The sequence below is a fragment of the Hypanus sabinus genome, chromosome 19 (genome assembly GCF_030144855.1).
Source record: "Hypanus sabinus isolate sHypSab1 chromosome 19, sHypSab1.hap1, whole genome shotgun sequence".
NCBI classification, from domain to species: domain Eukaryota; kingdom Metazoa; phylum Chordata; class Chondrichthyes; order Myliobatiformes; family Dasyatidae; genus Hypanus; species Hypanus sabinus.
In genome coordinates, this window is record NC_082724.1 from 23663522 (window position 1) to 23688464 (window position 24943).

Here is a 24943-nt window from a genome sequence, read left to right on the forward strand (position 1 = left end):
TTAACAACCTAGATTCATTATGTTTCTAATTTCTGCACTGCTTGTATGGAACTAGGTTGGCTGGTTTTGGAAACAAAACACCACCTCTGGGACAGATGAAGAATTTTATAGCTTGGTTAAGTTCCACCCAGTACTGGATGTCTCATATATAATTAATTCCTTAAAACATAAGCAAATGATGAATGTGCTCATCATATCAGGGACTGTGATTTTTAATATCACATTTAGCTTTCAGCAAACCTCAATAAACATTCTTTGCATCACAAGTGAGAACTGTACAAACTCCGTGGAATACCACTCACCAGCTGGCATTCTGCTTTCCTTTCTGAGAGGTTATTCTTGTTGATGGGGGTTGAGGGTAAAATACAGGATGGAAAATTGATTGCTAATTCATTACTGCCTATCTTGAGGGAACACCCAAGATCAATTGTACAAATGACAGTTTACCAAAAAGTGAAGCAGGACAAAGCGGCCTTACTTCCTGACCTCCACCCAAAAGAGTTGCACAGCATGTTAAAGCTTGTTACTGAAAGTCGATTGTGCCACAAGTTGACAGCCCATTTGTTTTTGTCCAAACGCTCACCCTGTCATATGCTACAATGATTATGTTTTCTCCCATCTGGCTTACAGTTCATCACAGCTTGATAAATACACGCTTGATAAAAGAAAGCCAGAGAGGATACGGGAAGGTGCTCTGGAATTTGGAGGTACAGCTTATCAATAACAGTGCTACAGTCAGTCTGAACTCCGATTAAAAGGCAGAAGTCTTTTTCACCAGAAATCTGATGTGGGTTGGCAAGCCTTAAATTAGAGATGCTAAATTTTATTTGAATACAAGTGGACTTTCCACAGACTAGCAATGTACATTTATAGCTCATGGGTCTTCCAGAGAATGAAAACTTAACCTGATCTATAAATGGATATCCACTGTGCAGCAGTTCAGAATACCAACTGCAATATCTACAATCTTGCAATGTGCCATTATAATTTTAGCAATAAAATACAGACGGGCACATCAGTTTTACTTTATCTGAAACTAGATAATATGTTGCTGTGTAATTAGTATCATGGATGGGACCTTATCTCTCTGAAATCTGAAGCCCCACTTTGTCCAATTTAAAGGTGCTTCATTCAGTTAAAACATATCTGTACAGACAACACTGTGAGAAAATTATGTTAAGTACTAAAAAAGTTTTTATACAAATGATTCCACTCCTTCAAATGTGTGCTGTTATCAGATTACATGTAATTATGCCAAAAAACTTAATGTACCAACTTTCAGACATGTCACGTATAAAAATATAGAGCAATCATGTCGGTGTACTGAAAATCCTGATAAACTCACAACATTGAATAGTGTCTGAAGAGTACAAATTAGTAATGAGTCAGTGACACTAAATGCAGCTCGTCACAGTCAATATTCCATGCTAAACCAAACACTGCAACTTCAACATTGATAGAAATCACCTATTTGATTTTCTCAGTACCTCTGGCTGTATCACAGTGCCCCTTCTCTTTCATTCCCTGAAGGACTTATACATTTTGGTAAATAAACTTTCTTCAGATACAAAGGTCAGCTGAAATGTAGACTGTTACTAACTAAGCTTAAACCTGACCTTCACCATTATCCACATTGATAACCAGGGAACAATACAAAGTAACTTCGTAATCAGGACATTTGTGAAAATGGGACCTCCTGCTTCAAAATGCTCAATTAAGGGAATGCTGGCAGTTTCTTACAGAGGAAAACTTGGCTCTGGGACAATCATGTCTTTTTTTCCCCATTTTCTATTGATTTCAACAAAACTAGGCGCAGTAGAAACCTACTGTTCCGATTATTCTGAGTTCAATGAGTTCCATTGAATTCACAACCCGAAACTACAGGAGCAACAGTTTGAGAATACAACTGATAACTGTCCAATATATTAGAGATAAATGCATTTAAAGTCATTGAACTTACATAACTAAATTCATTTGTTTTATATTATCAAAGTTATTATTTAACTTAAAGTTAAATGCTACATTGCACAAGGCTGGTATCTAAATTCTAATGCACTGTGCTCATTGTGTTACATATTAATTTCTTTGTACTTCTAATCCTTCTCAGACTCTTAGTTGTAGCGGCATTCACCGTCTGGCAGATTGGGAGGAAAAGAGAATCCCTCTACATGATTCATCACCTCCGACTCAAGGCTTCAAAGAATTCATCAGCCCCAAAGAACTCCCAAACAGTCAAGCTCTAAAAACAGCAATTTCCGCCACATTAAGAATTGGAGTTAGAGCGCTTGAAAACATATACAGCCTCCAATTTTTTTATCTGCATCTTCGTGCAAATCTATTTGGAGACCTAATTGTAAATAAACTTATCTTTTTGCAAGCAATAGGAAATTGCCTTCCAATTTCATTCTCAATTCCCACAAGATTTTATTTATATTCAGTTAGTGATACAGTTCAGAGTAGGACCTTCCGGCCCGTTGAGCCACACTGCCCCAGCAACCCCACAACCCCGATTAACCCTAACCTAATCACAGGACAGTTTACAACGACTGGTTAACCTACACGGTATGTCTTTGGACTGTGGGAGGAAACTAGGAAGACCTGGGAAAACCCGATGCATTCCACAGGGATAACATACAGAGATTCCTCACAGAATGGTACTGGAATCGAACTCAGAACAGCCTTGAGCTACAATAGTGTCGCGCTAACCACAGTGCTACCATGAATCCCTGGTGGCTTCAAATATGCGTACAGTTTGAGTTCCTGAAGCAGTGTGAGGACAGCAACACTTTAGCAGGGATCAGCGATCTTTATGCATCACTTTCCTCAGTTTTACAGCTGGTCCGAGGACAGGGAAGCCTTTCTAAATGGTTGCTTTTTTTATTTTTGCAACATGGGGCAAGAGAGGTCACCTGCTTTACCTAAAATAAGCAAACCTTGGATTTATGAAGTAGCTTCCAATATCAAATGTATCAAAATATGCCTCAATATAATTTACGTTAACAGTACTATAACTGTTGCAATGCAAGTGAAGCTCTAAAAGAGTCAGAGAAGAACAGCACAGAAACAGGCCTTTTGGCCCATCTATTCCATGCTGAAACCATTTAAACTGCCTACTCCCATTGACCTGCACCAGACCCATAGTCCGCCATAACCCTGTCATCCATGTACCAATGCCCCTTAAATGTTAAAATTGAGCTTGCATGCACCACTTGCGCTGACAACTCATTTCACACTCTCACAACCCTCTAAGTGAAGTAGTTTGCTCCCCCTAAAACTTTTCACCTTTCACACTTAACCCATGCCTCTAGTTGTAGTCCCACCCAATCTCAGTGGGGAAAGCCTGCTTGTATTTACCCTATCTATACCCCTCATAATTTTGTATACCTCCATTAAATTTCCTCTCAATCTTCAACATTCTAAGGAACACAATCCTAACCCTATTCAATCTTTCCTTTTAACTCAGGTCCTCCAGATTCGGCAAAATCCTTATAAATTTACTCTGTACTCTTTCAAACTTGTTTACATCTTTTGGTCACTTAGGTAGGTGACCAAAACTGCACACAATACTCAAAATTAGGTCTCATCAACATCTTATACAACTTCAACAAAACATCCCATCTCCAGTACTCAATACTTTGATTCATGAAGACCAAACTGCCGAAAGCTTTCTTTATGACCCTGTCTACCTGTGCCACTATTTTCAATGAATTATGGACCCGTATTCCCAGATCCCCTTCATTCCACCACACTCCTCAGTGCCCTACCGTTCAACGTGTAAGACCTACCCTGGCTGGTCTTCCCAAAGTGCAAAACCTCACACTCGTCTGCATTCAATTCCATCTGGCACTTTCCAGCTGATGTAGGTCCTTCTGCAAACCACGATAGCCTTCCTCACTCTCCGCTGCACCTCCAGTCTTGGTGTCAACTGCAAATTTTTGCTGGTCGAGCTAACCATATTATCATCCAGATCATCGCTATAGATGACAAACAACAACAGACCCAGCACCAATCCCTGTAGCACAGCACTGGTCACAGGCCTCCAGTCAGAGGCAACCATCTACAATCACTCTTTGGCTTCTCCCACAAAGCCAATGTCTAATCCAATTTACTACCTCATATTGATCATTTCTATCCAGATCAGCTCATCTTCAGTCTTTAAAAAAAAAAATTAGTTAGGGATATTCTAGTTAAAATAATCTACTGATCAGGATTATATCCCATTTACACCCTGGCTCTAGTGCCTGTAAATATGAACTTGGTTTTGCTCATGTGACTGTCAAGTTCAAAAGTAATACTAGTGTTGCAATGCTGATTCATTTGACCAGTTGGTACAATTGTAAGATTACAAAATAAATGAAGTCATTCTATGAAAAGGCATGGTTTGTCGATCTTAATGAAGCAATAGCCAGATTTGTGAAAGTCATTTGATAGTTTTTGCACAGTTGATAAGGGTCATCTCGTTTAGGGCCAGGGCTCTGACTGGGCAGGGAGACAGCCCAGCCATCTAATTCAGCCACCAATCTTATGTGCCTGGGTCAGGGATCATTATTGATTCACAGCTGGTTCCCAAAGGGGTTCCTGCCAAGAGAAAAGGTCAATATAAAAAAAAAGGGAAACCATCAGTAATGCAGCAGCTACAGACTTCACTGACCTCCATCACCTCCTCCACGAGTGTGGAAACAAGCAAGGCAGGCGGGTAAGGACATGCTTTAAAAACATGGGTGTTACCCTCCTGCATGCTTTGGCTAGGAAAGGAAAAGCCAGTGGAGAATAACAGTTACATCAGGTAAGGGATAAGATTAAAACAGGGAGCCTGATGAAGAAGTAGAGAAAACATTGCTCTGAAGCCAAGCGCAGCAAATCAGTTCAAAATGGCAGAACTGCTCGGTGTCATAGGGACAGAGCAGCAGCAAGCAGAACTACTGTGGTTAGAATAGTTTGCTTTAAAAAAAATACAGCACATTGTCAGTGAGCAAGTGATATTATTCAGATAAAGCTAGGGTCTTAGTTTGAAAAAAAAAACAGGAATGCAAAGGGAGCAAATTGTCCCACATACTTTCTGCGCAAGTATATAGAATCAACAGTTTATATTCAACTTGCATTCATTCTGTGGTCCCATCCTAACAAGTTGCATAATTTCAAGCCAATATTTCTGATCACGTCATTAAACAAATGTAAAAATGAAATATTGTTAATTCTCTATTTCCTATCATCACAGTGGATTCCAGCTAATTGAGGCAATGGTTAATTGGGACAGCTGCTTACTTGCGACAACTATTAAAGAACAGAAACTAATTGAGTAAATGCCCGAATTCCTTTCATTTACTTGGGACACTATGCTGCTTAATTGGGACAGGAGGCTGTTGCTGAACAGTTTAAAATTAGCGTCAGTTGTGTACACTTGTGTGGCCGTTGGACATTACACCATACTTAGAGTATAGGGTCAGTTGCATGCATTTGTGATTTTTGTCACTAATTATTTGCTAGAAATAAACAGTAAGACAATTTAGAACCATTTTCCTCACTGCGGTTTCAAGCACTCAGAAATGACTGAGTGAAAGTGAAATTATTTCGCTACTTCAACAAGTTAGGACCTATGAACAATTTGAAGGTATTGACAATAATCTTGAAAGTTACAATGAAAATGAAGATTTGGAGGATGTAATCATCAAAAGCATTGCATGAAGGGAGTCCATTATCTGTACTAGGCATCTGCGCTGATTTTGTTCATTTACAGTCAAAAGAACATGGCAGCGCACACTGGATGAACGTTGTCGATAACTATTAGGAACATACAGTTTTATAGTACTGTACTAATATTGGTAGCGTTCTAATTTGTTCTGTATTTCATTTAAATGCATAATTTGTTACTCAGTTAAAAGGTACCATCTATTTTTAAGTATCTTTTTAACTATTTCCATAAAACTTCAGTTAATTCGGCAAAATGTACAGGTCCTGATGTGTCACTATTAAACGAATTGAAATTCACTGTATTTGGATTCAGAAATCCAAATTAAGTTTTCAAGTAATCTTGGCTATATTTCAAAGAACCCTGTCCTCTTTTTGATGAAAATCATCAAAATCATTGCTTGTTATCTCAATCAAGTGTCACATATGTCAAATGTACTGGTCCAGAAATCATTCAACACTTTTATAGATTTGCATGGCGTTCTTTTCTAAATGGGCCTTTATGGTTTTAATTACTTCTAACTGCTATGACCCCCAACAGAGACCAACATTATTGAAAGTTGCTTTCATTTTATAATTTCCAGTACAGTTAAATGCAAACCACAGTTATAAAACTAAAAATTATATCAACAAGATGTCCCATGACTGTAAAGCAAGCATTTCTGTAAGTGCCTCTATTTAGATTGTAAAGACGTCACTGTAATCTCAAGATTGTCAGCAGATCTATCAGCATTTGTATCAGACCATTAACTATGATACGATATTTATGAAGTACAGGTAAAAAAATGTCGCTGAATCAGGAAAAATATCACAACGCACCTTATTTCATTTTACCAGATTCAAGGTTGGAGAATACTCAATTATAGTGGATTCCACTGGTATGTGAACTATCCTCAAATCCTTATATCCAGATCTATCAGGTGAGCAACAGTTGAGCAGGTCAGAGGGATACTATATAGTTGGGCAGGGGTGGGGCAGCCAGAAGATTCTGAAGTTACAGTAAATTATTCTTCTCTACCACCTCTGAGCAGAGTGGATATAATAGAATCGTAAAGGATTTATAATGCAGAAGAGAATAATTTGGCCCATCATGTCTCTTCCTGTCCAAAGAAAGACCTAATTCTGTCTTCCAGTACAATGGTAACTCTGCTTGTCACAGTGCTTCAAGTACTTGACCAACACAAGGAGAGCTCCCGAGAGTTTCTCTCACTCAGTGAGTTTAAGTTCTTCTGGATGAGGAGATTGTTCCATACCTCTTATTTAGTTCTACCAATACCTTAAATCTATGCCACTCTACCTCACTCAATCTTTAGTCCGTTACAGAATGATAGCCCCCTTTACTCTAGAAAGGCTCTTCATTTTTTTAAATAAATCAATCGAATAATAGAACAAGGGTATATAAAAAAGGACCTAGTTCAGGGTTCCCAACCTTTTTTTTGTGCCATTAAGCAAGGGGTCCATGGACCCCAGCTGGGAACCCCTGTTGTAATAGAACCTTCCCTTAGGAAATCCATGCAATGTATCTTGCGATATCTTGCGATATCTTGACAGTCATTGGAAAATTTTGGATTTAGCTCACTTTATCTCGTCCATTCATAAAGTTTGTAAGTCCTTGCCATTTCAGCATCTAATTGTAGGACCTTTCTAAGATTTCAGATCTTTCACATTCACCACTCCTTAGTCAAACCTCCATGTTAATCCGTGCTCATGACGAATGCAAGGGAATCAGTCCCAAAATCTAATGCCTCTGCAGATGTAGAAAATCTGAAATTAAAATAGAAAATGCTGAGAATACTCAGCAACGTAAGTGACAACCATACAGAAAATACAAACAGCTTTGCCCATTTATTATTGAGAAGGACTGAATAAACTTGGATAACAAAAGTTTTAAGTTGCAGAGAAAGGTTTGTAATGAACACTATAAATTATTGAGCGAAAACCAAGAGACTAAATGACTCAAGTAGCTCTGGTGCTGGCTGAGAGAGGGCAGCGATGCCTTGTTGAGCATTATTATCTACCTGGATAAGAAGCAAATAGAAGGATCCAAAGGAACAAAAATTCAGACGATTATCTAAATAGGGAGAAAATTCAAATTTAGGAGTCCTTGTGCAAGACTCCCACAAGGTTAATTTTCAAGTTAAGCCTGTGGTAAAGAAGGTAAATGTAATGTTAGCATTCATTTCAAGGGGCATAGAATATAAAAACAAGAAGATAATGCTTTATAAGACACTAGTCTGGCCTCATTTGGAGTATTGTCAACAGTTCTGGACCCATATCTCAGAAAGGATGTGCTGTCATTGGAGAGAGTCAAGAGGAGGTCCACGAATATGATTCCGGGAATGAAGGGACGTTTGGCAGCTTTGGACCTGTACTCACTGGAATTTAAAAGGATGTGGAGGGATCTCATTGAAACCCAACAAATGTTGACAGGACTAGATAAGGTGGATGTGGAGAGGATGTTTCCTATGGTGGGGCTGTCCAGAACTAGAGGGCACAGCCTCAAAATTGATAGGCGACCCTTTAGAACAGAGATGAGGAGGAACTTACTTTAGCGAGAGAGTAGTGAATCTGTGGAATGCTCCACCACATGCAGCCGTCGAGGCCAAGCCCACGGAGATATTTAAGGTGGAAATTGATAGTTTCCTGATCGGTCAGGGCATCAAAGGATATGTCGAGAAGGCAGGTTGAGTGGGATCCGGGATCAGCCATGATGGCAAGGTGGAGGATGGCCTAATTCTGCTCCTTCATCTTGCAGTCCTATGATCGGTCAGGGCATCAAAGGATATGTCGAGAAGGCAGGTTGAGTGGGATCCGGGATCAGCCATGATGGCAAGGTGGAGGATGGCCTAATTCTGCTCCTTCATCTTGCAGTCCTATGAATACTGGGGGAGGAGAGCAGCAGGAGGAAAAGCGCAGAGGGGAGGGAGGGAGGAAGGAAAAGAAACAAATAAACCCTGAATGAGAGGTAGATAGTGGAGAAGAAAAGCCAGACTCTGAAGAACTCAATGGAAAAAGAATTGAGTTAACATTTCAGGTTCATGACATTTTGTCAGAACTCACTAGTCCTGAAACATTAGTAAAGATAGAAATATCACCGGAAATTACTCAGTAGGTCAGGCAAAATCTGTTGAAGGAAATGGAGCTAAACTTTCAGGTCAAAGACCTCGGAAAGAGGAAAGACAACAAGTTAGTTTTAAGTTGCAGAGAAGATGGAAAGGGGTGTACGTGTCCTCAAAATGTTAATTATTCATCTCTCCACAGATACTGCCTGGTCTACTCAATAGTGGCCCTACACAAACGTGGGAAGGGAAAAAAAAAACTGGATATGGGGGTCACTTTAGATTTAAAACAAACTACTAAATCAAAATACATCCCAGCTTTTGTTTTTGATTACAATCAGTACAGGAATCAATGGCTGGGAATGCCCAACAGTGCCTTTGGCTACCTAAGTAAACGTGGAAGTTATTAATTAAAAATGGCCATAGCAACTGTGCTCTAATATGAGTTTCCAAATCAACCATCAGTTAATGATTCAAAGAAAATACTCTGTTGGATTATATCCAAGCCTTATAGAATCTAAAAAAAAGTTCACTTTTTTGAAAGCATCGATCGTAAGGGAATACAAGCTTACATTCCCAGGGCAGGAACTGGTCAGCTATCTCTCTTAATGATTACCAGACTATTACTTTAATGCAGCACTCATGAATATGAAGTAGATGTTTATCATTCACATCATTTTCACTAGGAAATTAAAATTTGTTTAATTGGTCATGAAAAGGGAAAACAATAGCTATCGTTCATTAAAACTAAAAAATGTAGAATACTGGAAAGCATAAAATATTTCAACAGTATTTTCAAGTGAGGGCTATCTCTCAAGCTGAATTGATTGTACCCTGGCTAATAGGACTACACACCTGAAGTATCAACCATTCTTTCAAATTCTGATCAATTTGCCATACATTATGATTTTACTTGGTGTACCATCATTATTTTTTATTTTATCTGTCCTGATGCAACAGAGTATGCAATTGCCAATTTACAATCTCATCATCATCAATTCTGAGATTCATTAGAGCCCCCACACAGCACAAAGCCTGGACTTGGGAAATGTGTAGTTACTCAAAATGATGTAGGACGGCTTGCTGCACTAACCTAGCAGCCAACACACCCCCCCACCCCCACTGATAAGCACAACTTTCGCAGGATAACGCAGACCACAAATCTTAAAGTAATAATGTAAAATTCATTTCTGGGCATTCAAACTTGGACTTAGCCTTATAACAAGCAACAGCACTGAGAGCTAGATATAAATTAATCTTAAGACTCCTCGCTCCTTAGGCAGTTCCATGGAATTGTTTCCACTTAGGCTCTGTGAATTTCAAAGCCAGTGTAGGACCTGCAGACTTTGTCACAGACTATTGGTGTCAGATAGTTTGAAAAGTGCTGTAAAAGGCATTTTGAGAGATGCACAAACAGGAAGGGAAGTGAGATATGGACCATATAAAGACAGAAGGGATGAGTTTAGATGATCAGCTCAGACGTGAGGGATGAAGGGGCTATTCCTCTGTACTTTGATTGTGATAATTAATAAAAAGTCAGCCGAAATAATTCAGAGAATGGGTGATGTGAATGATGCCTCAGGTCAAAAGGTGAAATCAATAGATTGGTTCGTTTCTTTCTTGCTAGATCCGTTGAGATGTAGCTGGTAGGGTGTGGTGGTCTGTCCCACTGCTGAATCCTTCATCTTATTGGTGAGGCTGAAGATGCATTGTTAAGCTCCAACATGGCAAAACTAGTACTAATCAGAGTTACACAGCTGATTCGCCTCATGATACACCTAGTTTGTTCATTACATAAAGTTACTAAGTGCTTCATACTATATAATGGCCATCAGCCATTACAGATGTAGACAGGAACCATGAGCCAACTAAAATCCAATAAGCAGCCATTATTCTGTGTACAGGAAACTGTTGTAGCTGCAATTTACTAGCTGAAAAGTTCAGTGTCCAGGGACCAGCAACACAGAAACTTGCCAGCACCTGACACACAGCAATCTTATTTGTCCTAATATAACACAGGTCACCATTTCTCCACTCAATCCCCTAGCATATGTGCTGTGAATTAATTTACATCTGCAATACAAAACCCACACTGAGGCCACGATTTCAATGCCATCATATTGAAACCAGATCAAAACAGACTGAGCCAGGAGGGAGGAAGATTATTGTACTCATTATGGTAGCATCATTACAGGTGGGTGCAGGACATTTCAGAAAAACATTACAACTGCTTTGGTCAATTTTCTTTGCATAAATTTGTCCGATGCAAAACATGAATCACCCTCAATTTTCATATTTATCAAAGGCTTTAAATATGTTATTCACATATTAAAATAAGAAATGCCATGGTCCACATTAGTCAAATGATAAACATCTCTGAGAAAACAACCCACACACATTCTTCAAACAAAAAAAAAATTAAAGCATGGCCATTTGCACTTTTACAAAGAGACAAGATTTATTCATTGGTTAGTTTAAATCATACAAGATGAATTCGATTTAATCCTTAAAGCATAGAAGACAAATGTCTGGAGTCCCCTGTAGACATATTAAGGAGAGATATTCCAGATGGCTATTTTTGAGTCAGAAGGTTATGGTTTCAACCACAAAACTGAATCATAGGTGACATTCTTTTCAAGGACAAAATATATCTTAACTGGATTTTTATGGTGGTTAATCAGATCAATAGCACGGTGAGTTACCTGTAGGTCAAGATTATTTAATACAATGAATTTGCATTTATGCAGCAACTATGACAACTACCACGATATCCCAAAACACCGATCACTGAAGAAAGTTTGAAAAGCAGACATGTGAAAGTTATGTGGAGAAGGGCAACATGTTCCTCCTGCAAAGCACGAAGACCCAGAGAGCAGCTGCACTGGTCACACCAACCTCTTTCTGATATGGGTTGCGAAATAAAGGCGATTCGGATTGTGGTTTAACTCCCCCCATCCCTTGGAACGGTTATGCCAAAGTAACAGAGTAGACAAGTCCTTATTTAACAAATCAGCATTCATTATCCTCTGATTAATCAGTCTAGATTATTTATTCATGTTTGTGGAAAGGGCCAGAAAGTAATATTGCCCTTTTACATCGTCTCTTTGTAACTGACCACTGTTCCAGCTGTTTTATACCACTAACCATTAAGTATTCACCACACTTCTGAGAGCCAAGTTCATGATTAACAAACAGTGTTTTCAAGTTTCTGACTTTATCCCAACATTCTCAGCTGTGATCTTAAAGTTAATCAACACCTGAAAAGATAAACCTATTGTTTTCTTTGATCATAATTTAAATCTCCCTCAATTAATCAATAAAAATACTCTTAGTGGCCATTTTAATGCCTGTTAATGCAAATATCTGATCAGCCAATGTGGCAGCAACTCAATGCATAAAGCATGTAGGTATGATCAAGAGGTTCACTTGTTGTTCAGACCAAACTTTAGAATGAGGAAGAAATGTGATCCAAGTGACTTTGACCATGGAATAATTGTTGGTACCAGATGGGGTGGTTTGAGTATCTCAAAAACTACTGATCTCCTGGGAATTTCATGCACAACAGTCTCTAAAGTTTACAGGAGAATGGCGCAATTGAGAAAAAAACATCCAGTGAGTGGTAGCTCTATGGGCAAAAAATACTTGTTAATGAGAGAGGTCAGAGGAGATTGACCAGACTAGTTCAAGCTGACAGGAGCCGACCCAGATAACCACACGTTACAACAGCAGTACGCAGAAGAGCATCTATAAACACACATGTTGAACCTTGAAGTGGATGGGCTACAGCAGTAGACCATGAATGTACACTCAGTGGCCACTTTATTAGGTATAGGAGGTACCTATAAAGTGGTCACTGAGAATATTTCAGAAAGACATTGTTTTGAACATTGATATTTATTTATGGATATTCACTGTGACCAATTGATTCAAGCAGAAGAGGTACAACATGCAAGCTTTTTTCTCCATGTTATTATGAAATGAATATATTACATACTCTTTTGTTTCCCATTCTTCCCATTTCCAACACCTTCCACTCCTATCCCTATCACAATACATAGAAATTTCCCAAATCCTGACAGTTCACAGAGCCCATTTTTTTCAACTGGTTAAGATCCATACGCAGAGAAGCCTTGATATGTATATTGTTGACCCACAGTGCTTTTTTCTTTATATTATGGCTGTTTTCTCTCCATGTCCAGCCATTCCGTCATTCATCCTTGACGTCATTAATGTCCTCTGCCAATCCAATCCCTCTGTATGGTCGTGGGGCCTTCAACACAGACTCAACCAGTTCTTTCCACCACCATCGTCCTTCACCTAGCTGATCTAGATTATTCATTGACTCATTCTTCAACTCTGTTCACCCTCTCTAGATCAAAACAGAGCACCTATGGTGACTCACTGGATGCTGCTTTATTTTGATTATGTAGATATCCTTTAAACATAGAAAACCTGCAGCACAATACAGGCCCTTCGGCCCACAAAGTTGTGCCGAACATGTCCCTACCTTACAAGTTACTAGGCTTCGCGAGAGCCCTCTATTTTTCTAAGCTCCACGTACCTATCTAAAAGTCTCTTAAAAGACCCTATCGTATCCGCTTCCACCACTGTTGCCGGCAGCCCATTCCATGCAATCACCACTCTCTGAGTAAAAAAGAACAACTTACCCCTGACATCTCCTCTGTACCTACTCCCCGGCACCTTAAACCTGTGTCCTCTTGTGGCAGCCATTTCAGCCCTGGGAAAAAGCCTCTGACTAAATCAATGCGTCTCATTATCTTGTACACCTCTATCAGGTCACCTCTCATTCTCCGTCACTCCAAGCAGAAAAGGCCGAGTTCACTCAACCTATTCTCATAAGGCATGCTCCCCAATCCAGGCAACATCCTTGTAAATCTCCTCTGCACCCTTTCTATGGCTTCCACATCCTTCCTGTAGTGAGGCGACCAGAACTGAGCACAGTACTCCAAGTGGGATCTGACCAAGGTCCTATATAGCTGCAACGTTACCTCTCAGCTCCTAAATTCAATTCCATGATACATGAAGGCCAACACACCATACGCCTTCTTAACCACAGAGTTAACCTGCGCAGCTGCTTTGAGCATCCTATGGACTTAGACCCCAAGATCCCTCTGATCCTCCACACTGCCAAGAGTCTTACCATTAATACTATATTCTGCCATCATATTTGACCTACCAAAATGATCCACTTCACACTTATCTGGGTTGAACACCATCTGCCACTTCTCAGCCCAGTTTTGCATCCTATCAATATCCTGCTATAACCTCTGACAGCCCTCCACAATATCCATAACACCCCCAACCTTTGTGTCATCAGCAAATTTACTAACCCATCCCTCCACTTCCTCATCCAGGCCATTTATAAAAATCACAAAGAGCAAGGGTCCCAGAACAGATCCCTGAGGCACTCCACTGGTGACTGAACTTCGTGCAGAATATAACCCATCTATAACCACTCTTTGCCTTCTGTGGGAAAGCCAGTTCTGGATCTACAAAGCAATGTCCCCTTGGATCCAATGCCTCCTTACTTTCTCAATATGCCTTGCATGGAGTACCTTATCAAATGTTTTGCTGAAATCCATATACACTACATCTACTGCTCTTCCTTCATCAATATGTTTAGTCACATCCTCAAAAATTTCAATCAGGCTCGTAAGGGACAACTTGCCCTTGACAAAGCCATGCTGACTACTCCTAATCATATTATACCTCTCCAAATATTCATAAATCCTGCCTCTCAAGATCTTGTCCATCAACTTACCAATCACTGAGACAAGACTCACTGGTCTATAATTACCTGGGCTATCTCTACTCCCTTTCTTGAATAAAGGAACAACATCTGCAACCCTCCAATCCTCTGGACCTTGATGCAAAGGTCATCACCAGAGGCTCAGCAATCTCCTCCCTCACCTCCCACAGTAGCCTGGGGTACATCTCATCTGGTCCCGGTGACTTATCCAACTTGATGCTTTCCAAAAGCTCCAACACATCCTCTTTCTTAATATCTACATGCTCATGCATTTTAGTCTGCTGCAATTCATCACTACAATCACCAAGGTTCTTTTCCGTAGTGAATACTGAAGTATTCATTAAGTACCTCTGCTTTCTCCTCCAGTTCCATACACACTTTCCCACTGTCACACTTGATAGGTCCTATTCTTTCACGTCTTATCCTCTTGCTGTTCACATAGTTGTAGAAAGCCTTGGGGTTTTCCTTAATCCTGCCCACCAAGGCCTTCTCATGGTCCCTTCTGGCTCTGCTAATTTCCTTCTTAAGCTCCTTCCTATTAGCCTTATAATCTTCTAGCTCTCAAACATTACCTAGCTCTCTGAACCTTTTGTAAGCTTTTCTTTTCTTCTTGACTAGATTTATTACAGCATTTGTATACCACCGTTCCTGTACCCTACCATAACTTCCCTGTCTCATTGGAACATACCTATACATAACTCTACACAAATATCCCCTGTATACTTGTCACATTTCTTCCGTACTTTTCCCTGAGAACATCTGTTTCCAATTTAAGCCTCCAATTTCTTGCCTGATAGCCTCATAATTCCACATACTCCAATTAAACACTTTTCTAGCTTGTCTATTCCTGTCTTTCTGCAATGCTTTTGTAAAGGAGACAGAATTGTGATCACTATCTCCAAAATACTCTCCCAGTGAGAGATCTGACACCTGACCAGGTTCATTTCCAAATACTAAATCAAGTACAGCCTCTCTTCTTGTAGGCTTATCTACATATTGTGTCAAGAAATCTTCCTGAACACACCTAATAAACTCCACCCCCTCTAAACCCCTTGCTCTACGGAGATGCCAATCGATATTTGGGAAATTAAAATCTCCCATCACAACAACTCTATTGTTATTACACCTTTTCCAGGATCTGTATCCCTATCTGCTCCTCAAAATCCCTGTTACTATTGGGCGGCCTATAAAAAACACTCAGTAAAGGTATTGACCCCTTCCTGTTCCTAACCTCCACCCACAGAGAATCCGTAGACAATCCACGGCGTCCACCTTTTCTGCAGCCACAACACTATCTCTGATCAACAGTGCCATGCCCCCACCTCTTTTGCCTCCTTCCCTGTCCTTTCTGAAACATCTAAAACCTAGCACTTGAAGTAGCCATTCCTGTCCCTGAGCCATCTGTCTCTGTAATGGCCACCACATCATAGCTCCAAGTACTGATCCACGCTAAGCTCATCCGCTTTGTTCACAACAGTCCTTGCGTTAAAATAGACACATCTCAAACCTTCGGTCTGAGCACATCCCTTCTCTATCACCTGCCTAGCCTCCCTCTTGCACTCTCCACAAGCTTTCTCTGTGAGCTAACCTCCTCTTCTCCAGTCTCTTCAGTTCAGTTCCCACCCCCCAACAATTCTAGTTTAAACTCTCCCCAGTAGCTTCAGCAAACCTCCCGCCAGGTTATTGGTCCCCCTGGGATTCAAGGGATTCTTTAAGTTCTATTCAAACCATCATCCTCAACTCTTTTTTCACACATTGATAATTGCTTTTGTTCTGCCTCCTGTGCTTATGCTGATCTCAAAACTGTTCTCATTCATGCTGCCAGTTTCTACTCTGCTCTCACTTTTAAGTGATTCATAACAGACATTAACCTTCCTTTTCTTAATGTCTCTATTTCAGTTTCAGGGTCTGGGTTAGTAATCAAAGCTGACAGATTTCTACAGCTATATCCACTGACTCCACTTCCTGAATGGTTGTCTATTCCAATCATCCAATCTCTCCATCTGTTGTACATGTTCTGATTCATTCCACACAATACCATAGAATTTCCTCTTTCTTTAACCATGCCAATTTCTCTACCATATTTCTCCCTTGACTATTTTCCTATACCTTCCTGTACAGTTCTGGTCACCAAATTATAGGAAAGATGTCAACAAAATCAACAAAATAGGCAGAATACAGAGGAGATTTACTAGAATGTTACCTGGGTTTCAACACCTAAGTTACAGGGAAAGATTGAACAAGTTAGGTCTTTATTCTTTGGAATGTAGAAGGTTGAGAGGGGACTTGATAGAGGTATTTAAAATTATGAGGGGGATAGATAGAGTTGACGTGGATAGGGTTTTTCCATTGAGGGTAGGGGAGTTTCAAACAAGAGGACTTGAGTTGAGAGTTAGGGGGCAAAAGTTTAAGGGTAACATGAGGGGGAATTTCTTTACTCAGAGAGTGGTAGCTGTGTGGAATGAGCTTCCAGTAAAAGTAGTAGAGGCAGGTTTGATTTTGTCATTTAAAAAAAAAATTGGATAGGTATATGGACAGGAAAGGAATGGAGGGTTATGGGCTGAATGCAGGTGGGACTAGGTGAGAGTAAGCGTTCAGCACGGACTAGAAGGGCTGAGATGGCCTTTCTCCGTGCTGTAATTGTTATATGGTTATACCTGTGCACTCAGTCAGTCTGTCCACCCAGAACTACGTGGTTCTCCTTGTCCTCATCTCCCAGCCTACCACATACAACAGATCGTCCCTCATAATCTCCAACAAGATTTCACCACCACAGTTTCTCCCCTCACCTTTGAGCATTCCAAAGGCATCATTCTGCAATTCCCTGGTTTTCTCTGGCACTTGCCCATTCAACCATTGAAGTTGTAGCTCCCACCACTGAGTTATACATCATTGAAACAAGCCATTTGCCAAGCACATTCACACCAGCAGCCAGCACTCCTTTATATCTCTTCCTTTTCCACATCAGAACTCAAGGAGCCTTCCATGTGAAACAGCAAGTTAGTTCCACAATTCTCCCATTTAATGTATTGCGTTCCGTGCTCACCAGGTCTTCCTTTACATTGGAGGCATCAAGAACAGATCTGGCAACCACCTTGCAGTTCATCTTTCAGAACACAAGGGCAAACTTAAGCTTTCATGTGCCTACCACTCGAATTGTCCACCCCACTCCCCTTCTGGCCCCTGAGTTTAACCTCCTACAATGCTTCAAGCTTGAGAAACAGCACTACATCTCTCAATTTGACCCATAAAGTCTGGGACATGATGATGAGCTTAACAATTTCAAGTAAATTGCCTTCTCCACTTCCCGGGCCCCTACCTTTTCCTCATTGATGTGACTACCACTTCTCAAATTTAATTTGTTATATTTCAATTCTTTTTCTATATCATCTTATTGGAACCCCTGGCTTTAAATAATCACCTTGTCAGATTTAATCTGCACTCTATTACAGATGTTCCTTCTGTTTTCTCTCCCTGCCTCTCTCAACAACTCAAAAACACACTTGTGGAGGAATTAGTAATGATCTTTTATGAATCTATAGATTCTGGAATGAATCCAGGAGGCTCAAAAATTGTAAATGTCACTCCACTCTTTTAGAAGGGAGGGAGGTAATATAGAGGAAATTATAAGCCAATTAGCCTGTCTTCAGTAGATAGAAGATGTTGGAGTCCATTATTAAGGATGAGGTCTTGCGCTATTTGGAGGCATGTTAATGGAGGCATTTTATAAGTCAACGTCAGGGTTTCCTGAAGTGGAAATCTTGTCTGACAAATCTATTAGAATTCTTTGAGGAAATAACAGGCAGGTTCGACAAAGAACAGTCAGTGGATGTTGTGTACATGGATTTTCAGAAGACCTTTAACAAAGTGCCCAGCTAAGGCTCCTAAAAAAGATATCAGTCCACGGTATTACAGGAACAATACTAGCCTGGTTAGAAGATTGGGTGACTGGCAGGATGCAAAGTATGGGAAAAACAGGGGCTTTCTCTGGTTGTCTGCCAGTGACTAGTGGTGATCTGTGTTGGGGCCACTTCTTTTCATGTTGTATGTCAAGTTTGTGGTCAAGTTTGCACATGATACAAGGATAGGTAGAGGAGCAGATAGTGTTGAGGAAGCAGGGAGTCTGCAGAGGGACCAAGACCTGTGCTGGTGTTGGAGAGGATCCAGAGAAGGTTCATGAGAACAACTCTGGGAATTTATGGATTAATGTGCAAAGAGCATTTGACGGCTCTGGGCCTGTACATGCTGGAGTTCAGAAACATGAGGGAGTACCTCATTTAAACCTGTAGAATATTGAAAGGCTTAGAGAGAGTGGACATGCAGAGGATATTTCCAAAAGTGGGGGAATCTAGGACCAGAGAACATCACCTCAGATTACAAGGATGCCCCTTTAGAATAGAGATGAGGAGGACTGTTTTGCCAGAGGATGGTGAATCAGTGGAATTCTTTGCTACAAATGGCTGTGGAGGCCAAGTCATTGGATTTATTTAAAGCATAGGTTGATAGGTTCTTGATTAGTCAGGGTGTCAAAGGTTACGGGGAGAAGGCAGGAGAATGGGGTTGAGGTATAATAAATCAGCTATGATAGATCGTCAGAGCAGACTAGATGGGCTGAATGGCCTGATTCTGCTCTGCTTTAAGGCCTTACTTCTCGCAGCTGAATGTCTAGACCCAGGAATTACAAACTCAAAGTAATGATATGACCACCCAAATAAGAAATTTCTTCACCCAAGAATCTTGATTTATCAATCCAGAAGGAGACTGGGGACTGAGTTATTGAGGTTGTGCAAGATAGACCACAAGAGACTTTCAGATGTAAGGAACCAAGGTAGATGGAGTTAGTGCAGGGGTTTTGAGGCAAAAGATCATCCACAACTTAACCGAATGTCACAGCAGGCTGAGTAATTACCTTCTGCTTTTTATGTTCTGAAATCATTGTTGGCCTGGCTTAAAAAGGCTGTGCAGAGAGCACCTTTATTGTTATATAAATAAATCCATTTGCATTTTCTGTCAGCATCCTTACAACCAATAGAATGACAGCAGAGCATTGGTTCAGCACCTTGAGCAGAAATTGCTACTGGCAAGGCTAAGTTTAGCAGCTTCAAAAAACTTTTAATGATCTTTAATCAAATCACATTAAGTTCAACAAAAAAAGGTTAGTTGATGATACTGTGCCTAATCTGCCGAAACAGTAATACAAGTTTGATCATTTAAGAATGCTGATTCAATCAATATAGAACCAAAATATGATCAGAAATTTAAAACTTTTTCAAAGAGTGCCTTCTCATTGCTATTTCAGCAATCCTCCTCCTTTCTAACAACAGCTGCACCTTTTTAACATGCCAATGTGGTAAACACAATTAGGCTGAAACACAGATGTGATGTCATTCCACTGAGAGTTTACAAATGCAATTTAACTCATTAAGCAAGCCGATCATTAAATTCAAAGTCTCTTCCATTAATTTTCTCTCCTTAATCGTTTTTCTCTGAAATCTGTCTCCTCCCAGTTTATGGATTTTGTTCTGACAGGAGCTAATGCACACCCCCAGCTTATCCAAGCAACAAACTTCTTCCCAGGCACACGTTAGGATAAACAATTCATTAGTACATTGAAACATGCAGGTTGCATACTGAATCTTGCAGGCAAAGCCATGAAATCTGGAGAGAGGGGAATAAGACTGAAGTATTCACATCACACACCTGTGAGATCTCCAGTCACCCTAATGCCAATAATTAGCCTCGCTCTATCTTGAGAGTTGCAGATCTCTTGAAAGCAGTCCTTTTATCCTTAATTACTCCAGTTCTCCTTCTCCACCCATCACAGAAAATAGCTTTTATCTTTTCTTGCAATTTCTCCTGGTTCAGGATCAGAATCTATATAGAATAGTTAAATAAGGTTGATGGCAGTGGGGAAGAAGCCATTCCTGAATCGTTGAGTGTGGTGCCTTTAAATAATGTTATAGACTTGTAAACTCTCCCTCTTGCAATGAGGTCAAATATGTTCCTCTTTCCTTAAATGCTGCCTGGCTAGTTTAGCATTTTCATTATTTACCGATTTATTTCAGACTTTCAGCATCCATGGTACTGCTTTAATGCAGTTATATTTGCAGAGATTATCTGCCGTATGTATGCTATTCTTGTTTTTCAGGAAGCAGAGAAAATTATCTCCCACCCAACCAGCTCTGATGAAATGGCAGATTGAGAAAAAGGCGTCACCTTAGGGACTAGCCATCATTAGATGATGCTCACTCACAATGGCATCATTACAGGAGGCAGAGAGGGAGGAGGTATAGTCGAGGAAGCCAGGGACAAGTCTGTCCCCTGAAATGGAGACACAGAAAGATCCAGAAAAGGAAACGTGACAAAGACGGTCCAAGCTCATTTCAGAGCCGGCTGAAAGTTGGCAGCAAACTGGCGAGTTCGACACAAGTGCAAGAGGTAGTACTGATGCATTTGTCAATGCAACAGTGAGAGCTATAGGTTTAGACCAAGGATTGTCCCATGTGCCTAATGAATGACAGTTATAGCAAAGGGCCAGGCAAGTACCCATAGCTACCCCTTGATCAATGAAGGACTTCTCATATTCTGCTGAGATAGCTTACAACTGATTGGGGCAAATATTTACACCTTTGTTGCTCTTCCCCATTACACTCACCTCCAGCAAGTTTTCTTCTTGTGTTCATACCTCCCACACCTGGTTCTTTTTTCCCACCATCCTTTTTCCATCTGGTTCCACCCTGCAACGACCATCTACTTCCCCACACTGCTCCTTTTCCAGCCTTTCCCCCACCCCCACTGTTTGTACTGCTATGTATCAGCAATACTTCTTGTACCCCCTCTGTCAGATGCAGGCTCTCAAGCCTAAATGTCAACTTAAATGTGTTTTGCTTCCACGGATGCTAATTGATCCACTGCGTTCTCCCAGTGTTGTGTTATTTTTACCACCCCACTTGTTCCCATGTCTGTTAGCTTCGCCCTTCTCAACTCTGGGATTAATCATACACTTCCCACCCACGGACAAGCAAAACAACTATAAACTGCACTCCACTGTGCATAAACTGTTTGAAACAGTGAGGGAACTTCATTGGTTACATTTGACAACATTTACTCAGACCCACAGAAGGAAAAAAAAAGCTGCTACACTTTTTGTTTTGATACAGGTATATTAATCAGAACTTACCTAATTTATGGAGAATGGAATCAGAACCAAATCTTTCATCTCTAAAACCAGACTGCATTTTAAAAAAAAATCAAGATATAAACATTAAATTCTACCCGTGAGTCTTCCACTGTATCCGTGTTGGAATTATCCATTCCATTTTGACCAAAATATTAATATAAATCTTCAAGCACAAGGTTGTAGTTGAAATTGAATATATTCAAGAAGCTTTTAACACAGAATTTCCATTTATCTTCACATTTGGAAGCAATAAATTTATTTCATCACAACTTTTTTTTAAAAAGTAGTTTTGAGTGTTTATACATGTTTCACCAGAAGCCTTAATGCCAAGATTATCTTTATGTTGCAAGAGTTTAAGGCTTTCTGAGACTGTCGGTAATCAGAGTCTAAATAAGCAAAAGCAAACTTAATAAGTTCAGACAAAATCTGTAACTTATTATTTTCCCTCTGAGCACTGAACATCTGACTTACGAGTGTGTCATAATAATTAAGATCACGAACTCCAATGTATGACTGCTGTGCACACATCTTCTCCCAGGAAAGAGCAGACAAACACAGGAAAGGAAATTAACTCAACTACGACTACTCTGTACAGAGAAAGGCAGCTGGAATCAAACACAAGGACAATAAATCCCTCTCCACATCTTTCACAAGCTCGGGACCATGACCAAACAAAACTGGCTCAAACCTTAAGCACACACAAGTGACTACAGTGTCAGGCAGCTGATACAAATTCAATGAGAATGCAGCAATTTTGGGATCAATAGACATTAATCGTGACAAGACAACGGCACACTCGATTGCAGTGGCCCCTCCAGGTCCAACAAATGTGGCAATTGCTTGTCTTCGAAGTCTTTCTTGTGATCACACGACCCTGTATGACATCAGGCCTGTTTCATTGGGAAGTCCGACAGCAGGGAAGCTGCATAGACTAGTGTCCTCGTGCTGCAGCATCACCTGTTGGCGCCACCCAGAGGGGGAGGTGCCAGAGGTGGTGTGGGGGCAAGAACAGAGGCACAGTGGGTGTGCTGGAATCCATGCTGGGTTGGGGACCGACTCTCCTGTTGGTGCTATTCTCCAGCGTTCACTCCCTGTAAGACAGACTGGACTGCCTCCGTCTGTGGCTGACCCAGTGCAAGATGAGGAACTGCTGCGTGCTTGTTCTTACAGAAATGTGCTCCAAGACACCATCAATCTTCAGGCCATGCCATCCAGGGACATGCCAATATCGTTTGTGACTGTCTGTGCTATCATAACCAAATGTGCTGTATGTGACTGTGTACTCTTGTTTTGCACCTTGACCCCAGAAGAATAGTTTCCTTTGCTGTATATATCTGTATGGTTGAATGACAAATGAAACTTAAACTCAAACTTAAACATGCTGTATTTCTGATTGAATAACTTGTCCTGCGAGTGTAAAAAAAATGCAAGCCATTGACATACAACCTCGTCATGGTTCGGAGACCTGCGTGCCACAGTGACCCAGAGAGCTCTGTTGGCTAGAGTTGGGGCTTTCTGATTTGGCTCTTGGTAGGGTCACCCATGCTGAACAGGTCAAAGGGTAGAGGTCAGACAAAGAGTGGTCCACCAGTCCTCCAGATTCAGGGGTTCAGCTCAGGGCTAACAACCCTGACCGGTCAAACAAAAACTGTTACAGAAACAGCAGTGAAGAATCCTCCTACGTCTGTGTGTGACGGTATCCTTGTATCTCCATCTGGGACTGACATGGCTGACAATAGTGAAAACTGAGGGGAAGTTACTGGCATGATGAAGGAAGCCCTGAACAATGTCTACACCAAGACCAAAATTGGCCAAGGACACAGAGAGATGCCAGTGGCATAACAGGCAGTAAGGATTGACTACAACTGGCTTCTCAACTATACAGCTACAAAGGAGATGAAAGGTAACAGAGTGCAGGTACTTATCAGGCAACCTTCCTTTTGTAGAATTACACTTTTCATTTCATGTATAGAATTCAACTACAAGGAATTCTAGCTTCTCCCCCAACCCATCCCTCTCCAAAATATAACTGCAGAAGTGGGAGGCCTAATTCATAGCCGCTCCTGATTAGAGGCACATAGATGTGTCTGGAGCCAGGTATGCAAAGTGAAGATGGTGAGAAGTGCTTCGATAACATTACGGACTGCAGAAATGTTAAGACAGACCTGGAGGGAAAGGCCAAATTTATCTTTAATCAGGACAGGATCTAGCAGGCGGGGGAGACCCGATTAGAGGAATTGAAATATTGGGTATGATGGGCATGAATTTGGGAGGCCACAACATGTTCAAAGGAAGATAGCAGACTGAGCATTCATTGGCAAGGCAAAGAACTCAAGGTTTTATTTTAAAGCTGGGCAACATGAACAGACTTGAAATAAAGGAGGGCCATATACAAGCAGAAACAAATTATCAGTTACTATGGAAGAGTTAGGAGGGAAAGCAGCTGGTCAGCAGTTTAGGTTTGAAGAAGCCCAGGTGGATCTATTGGACAGCGTGACATGGTAGCATAGTGGTTAGCACAGTACAGGCGACCTGGAGTCGGGTCCCACGACTGCCTGTAAGGAATTTGTACGTTCTCCCCGTGACCGCGTGGGTTTCCTCCAGGTGCTCTGGTTTCCTCCCACAGTCCAGAGACATACCAGCTGGTAGGGTAATTGGTCATTGTAAACTATCCCGTGATTAAGCTGGGATGAAATCTGGAGGTTGCTGTGTGGCTCAGCTCGAAGGGCTCAAAGGCTTGTTCCGCGCTACTTCTCAATAAATATATAAATAAAAGATCGATTCAGAAAGGCGCAAGTGGAAATAGGAGAGCCCCTGGGGTTGGGGGGAGAAGTAGTTTGCTCCACATTTTAGGAACAGCTTTTTGCCCTCTGCCAGATTTCTGAATGGACCACATAACCACGATCACTGCCTCACTTTTAAAAAAATTTCTCATTGTATAACATATCAGCTTTTAAATTCATTGCTGCCACAAAACAAGAAATTTCATGAGCTATGTCAATGATAATAAACCTAATTCTAATGGGACAATCTTAATGGAAAAGGTCCTCAGAACAAATCGCCAGTGCATTATCAGATATTTCTGAGCAGAACAGGTGGAAATTGGTTTATAATGATGATCTGCAAAAGCAGGCATGCTTCCAAGATTCCATTCAACTATTCTTTCATGTTCTTCCTGCTGATAGCATTCCTATTTACAACATCCATTTCTGTAGCTCCTTACCATTTGTTCTATATTCCACTGGA

At 40.8% G+C, this 24943-nt stretch overlaps 1 protein-coding gene across 2 annotated transcripts in view; it reads right to left on the minus strand.

Annotated features, from left to right (window-relative positions):
• The window catches only part of arhgef3 (Rho guanine nucleotide exchange factor (GEF) 3), a 251673-nt gene that overhangs the window by 220051 nt on the left and 6679 nt on the right, over positions 1–24943 (minus strand). Inside the window, exon 1 of one of the 2 annotated variants that reach the window (XM_059944169.1) lies at positions 21173–21258. The exons of the other annotated variant lie outside the window; for it this stretch is intronic. Within the exon in view, the coding sequence (XP_059800152.1) occupies positions 21173–21243 (71 nt within the window). The 5' untranslated portion in view covers positions 21244–21258. Of the gene's footprint in view, positions 1–21172; positions 21259–24943 lie in introns of those variants that run through there. 2 annotated transcript variants of the gene reach the window in all.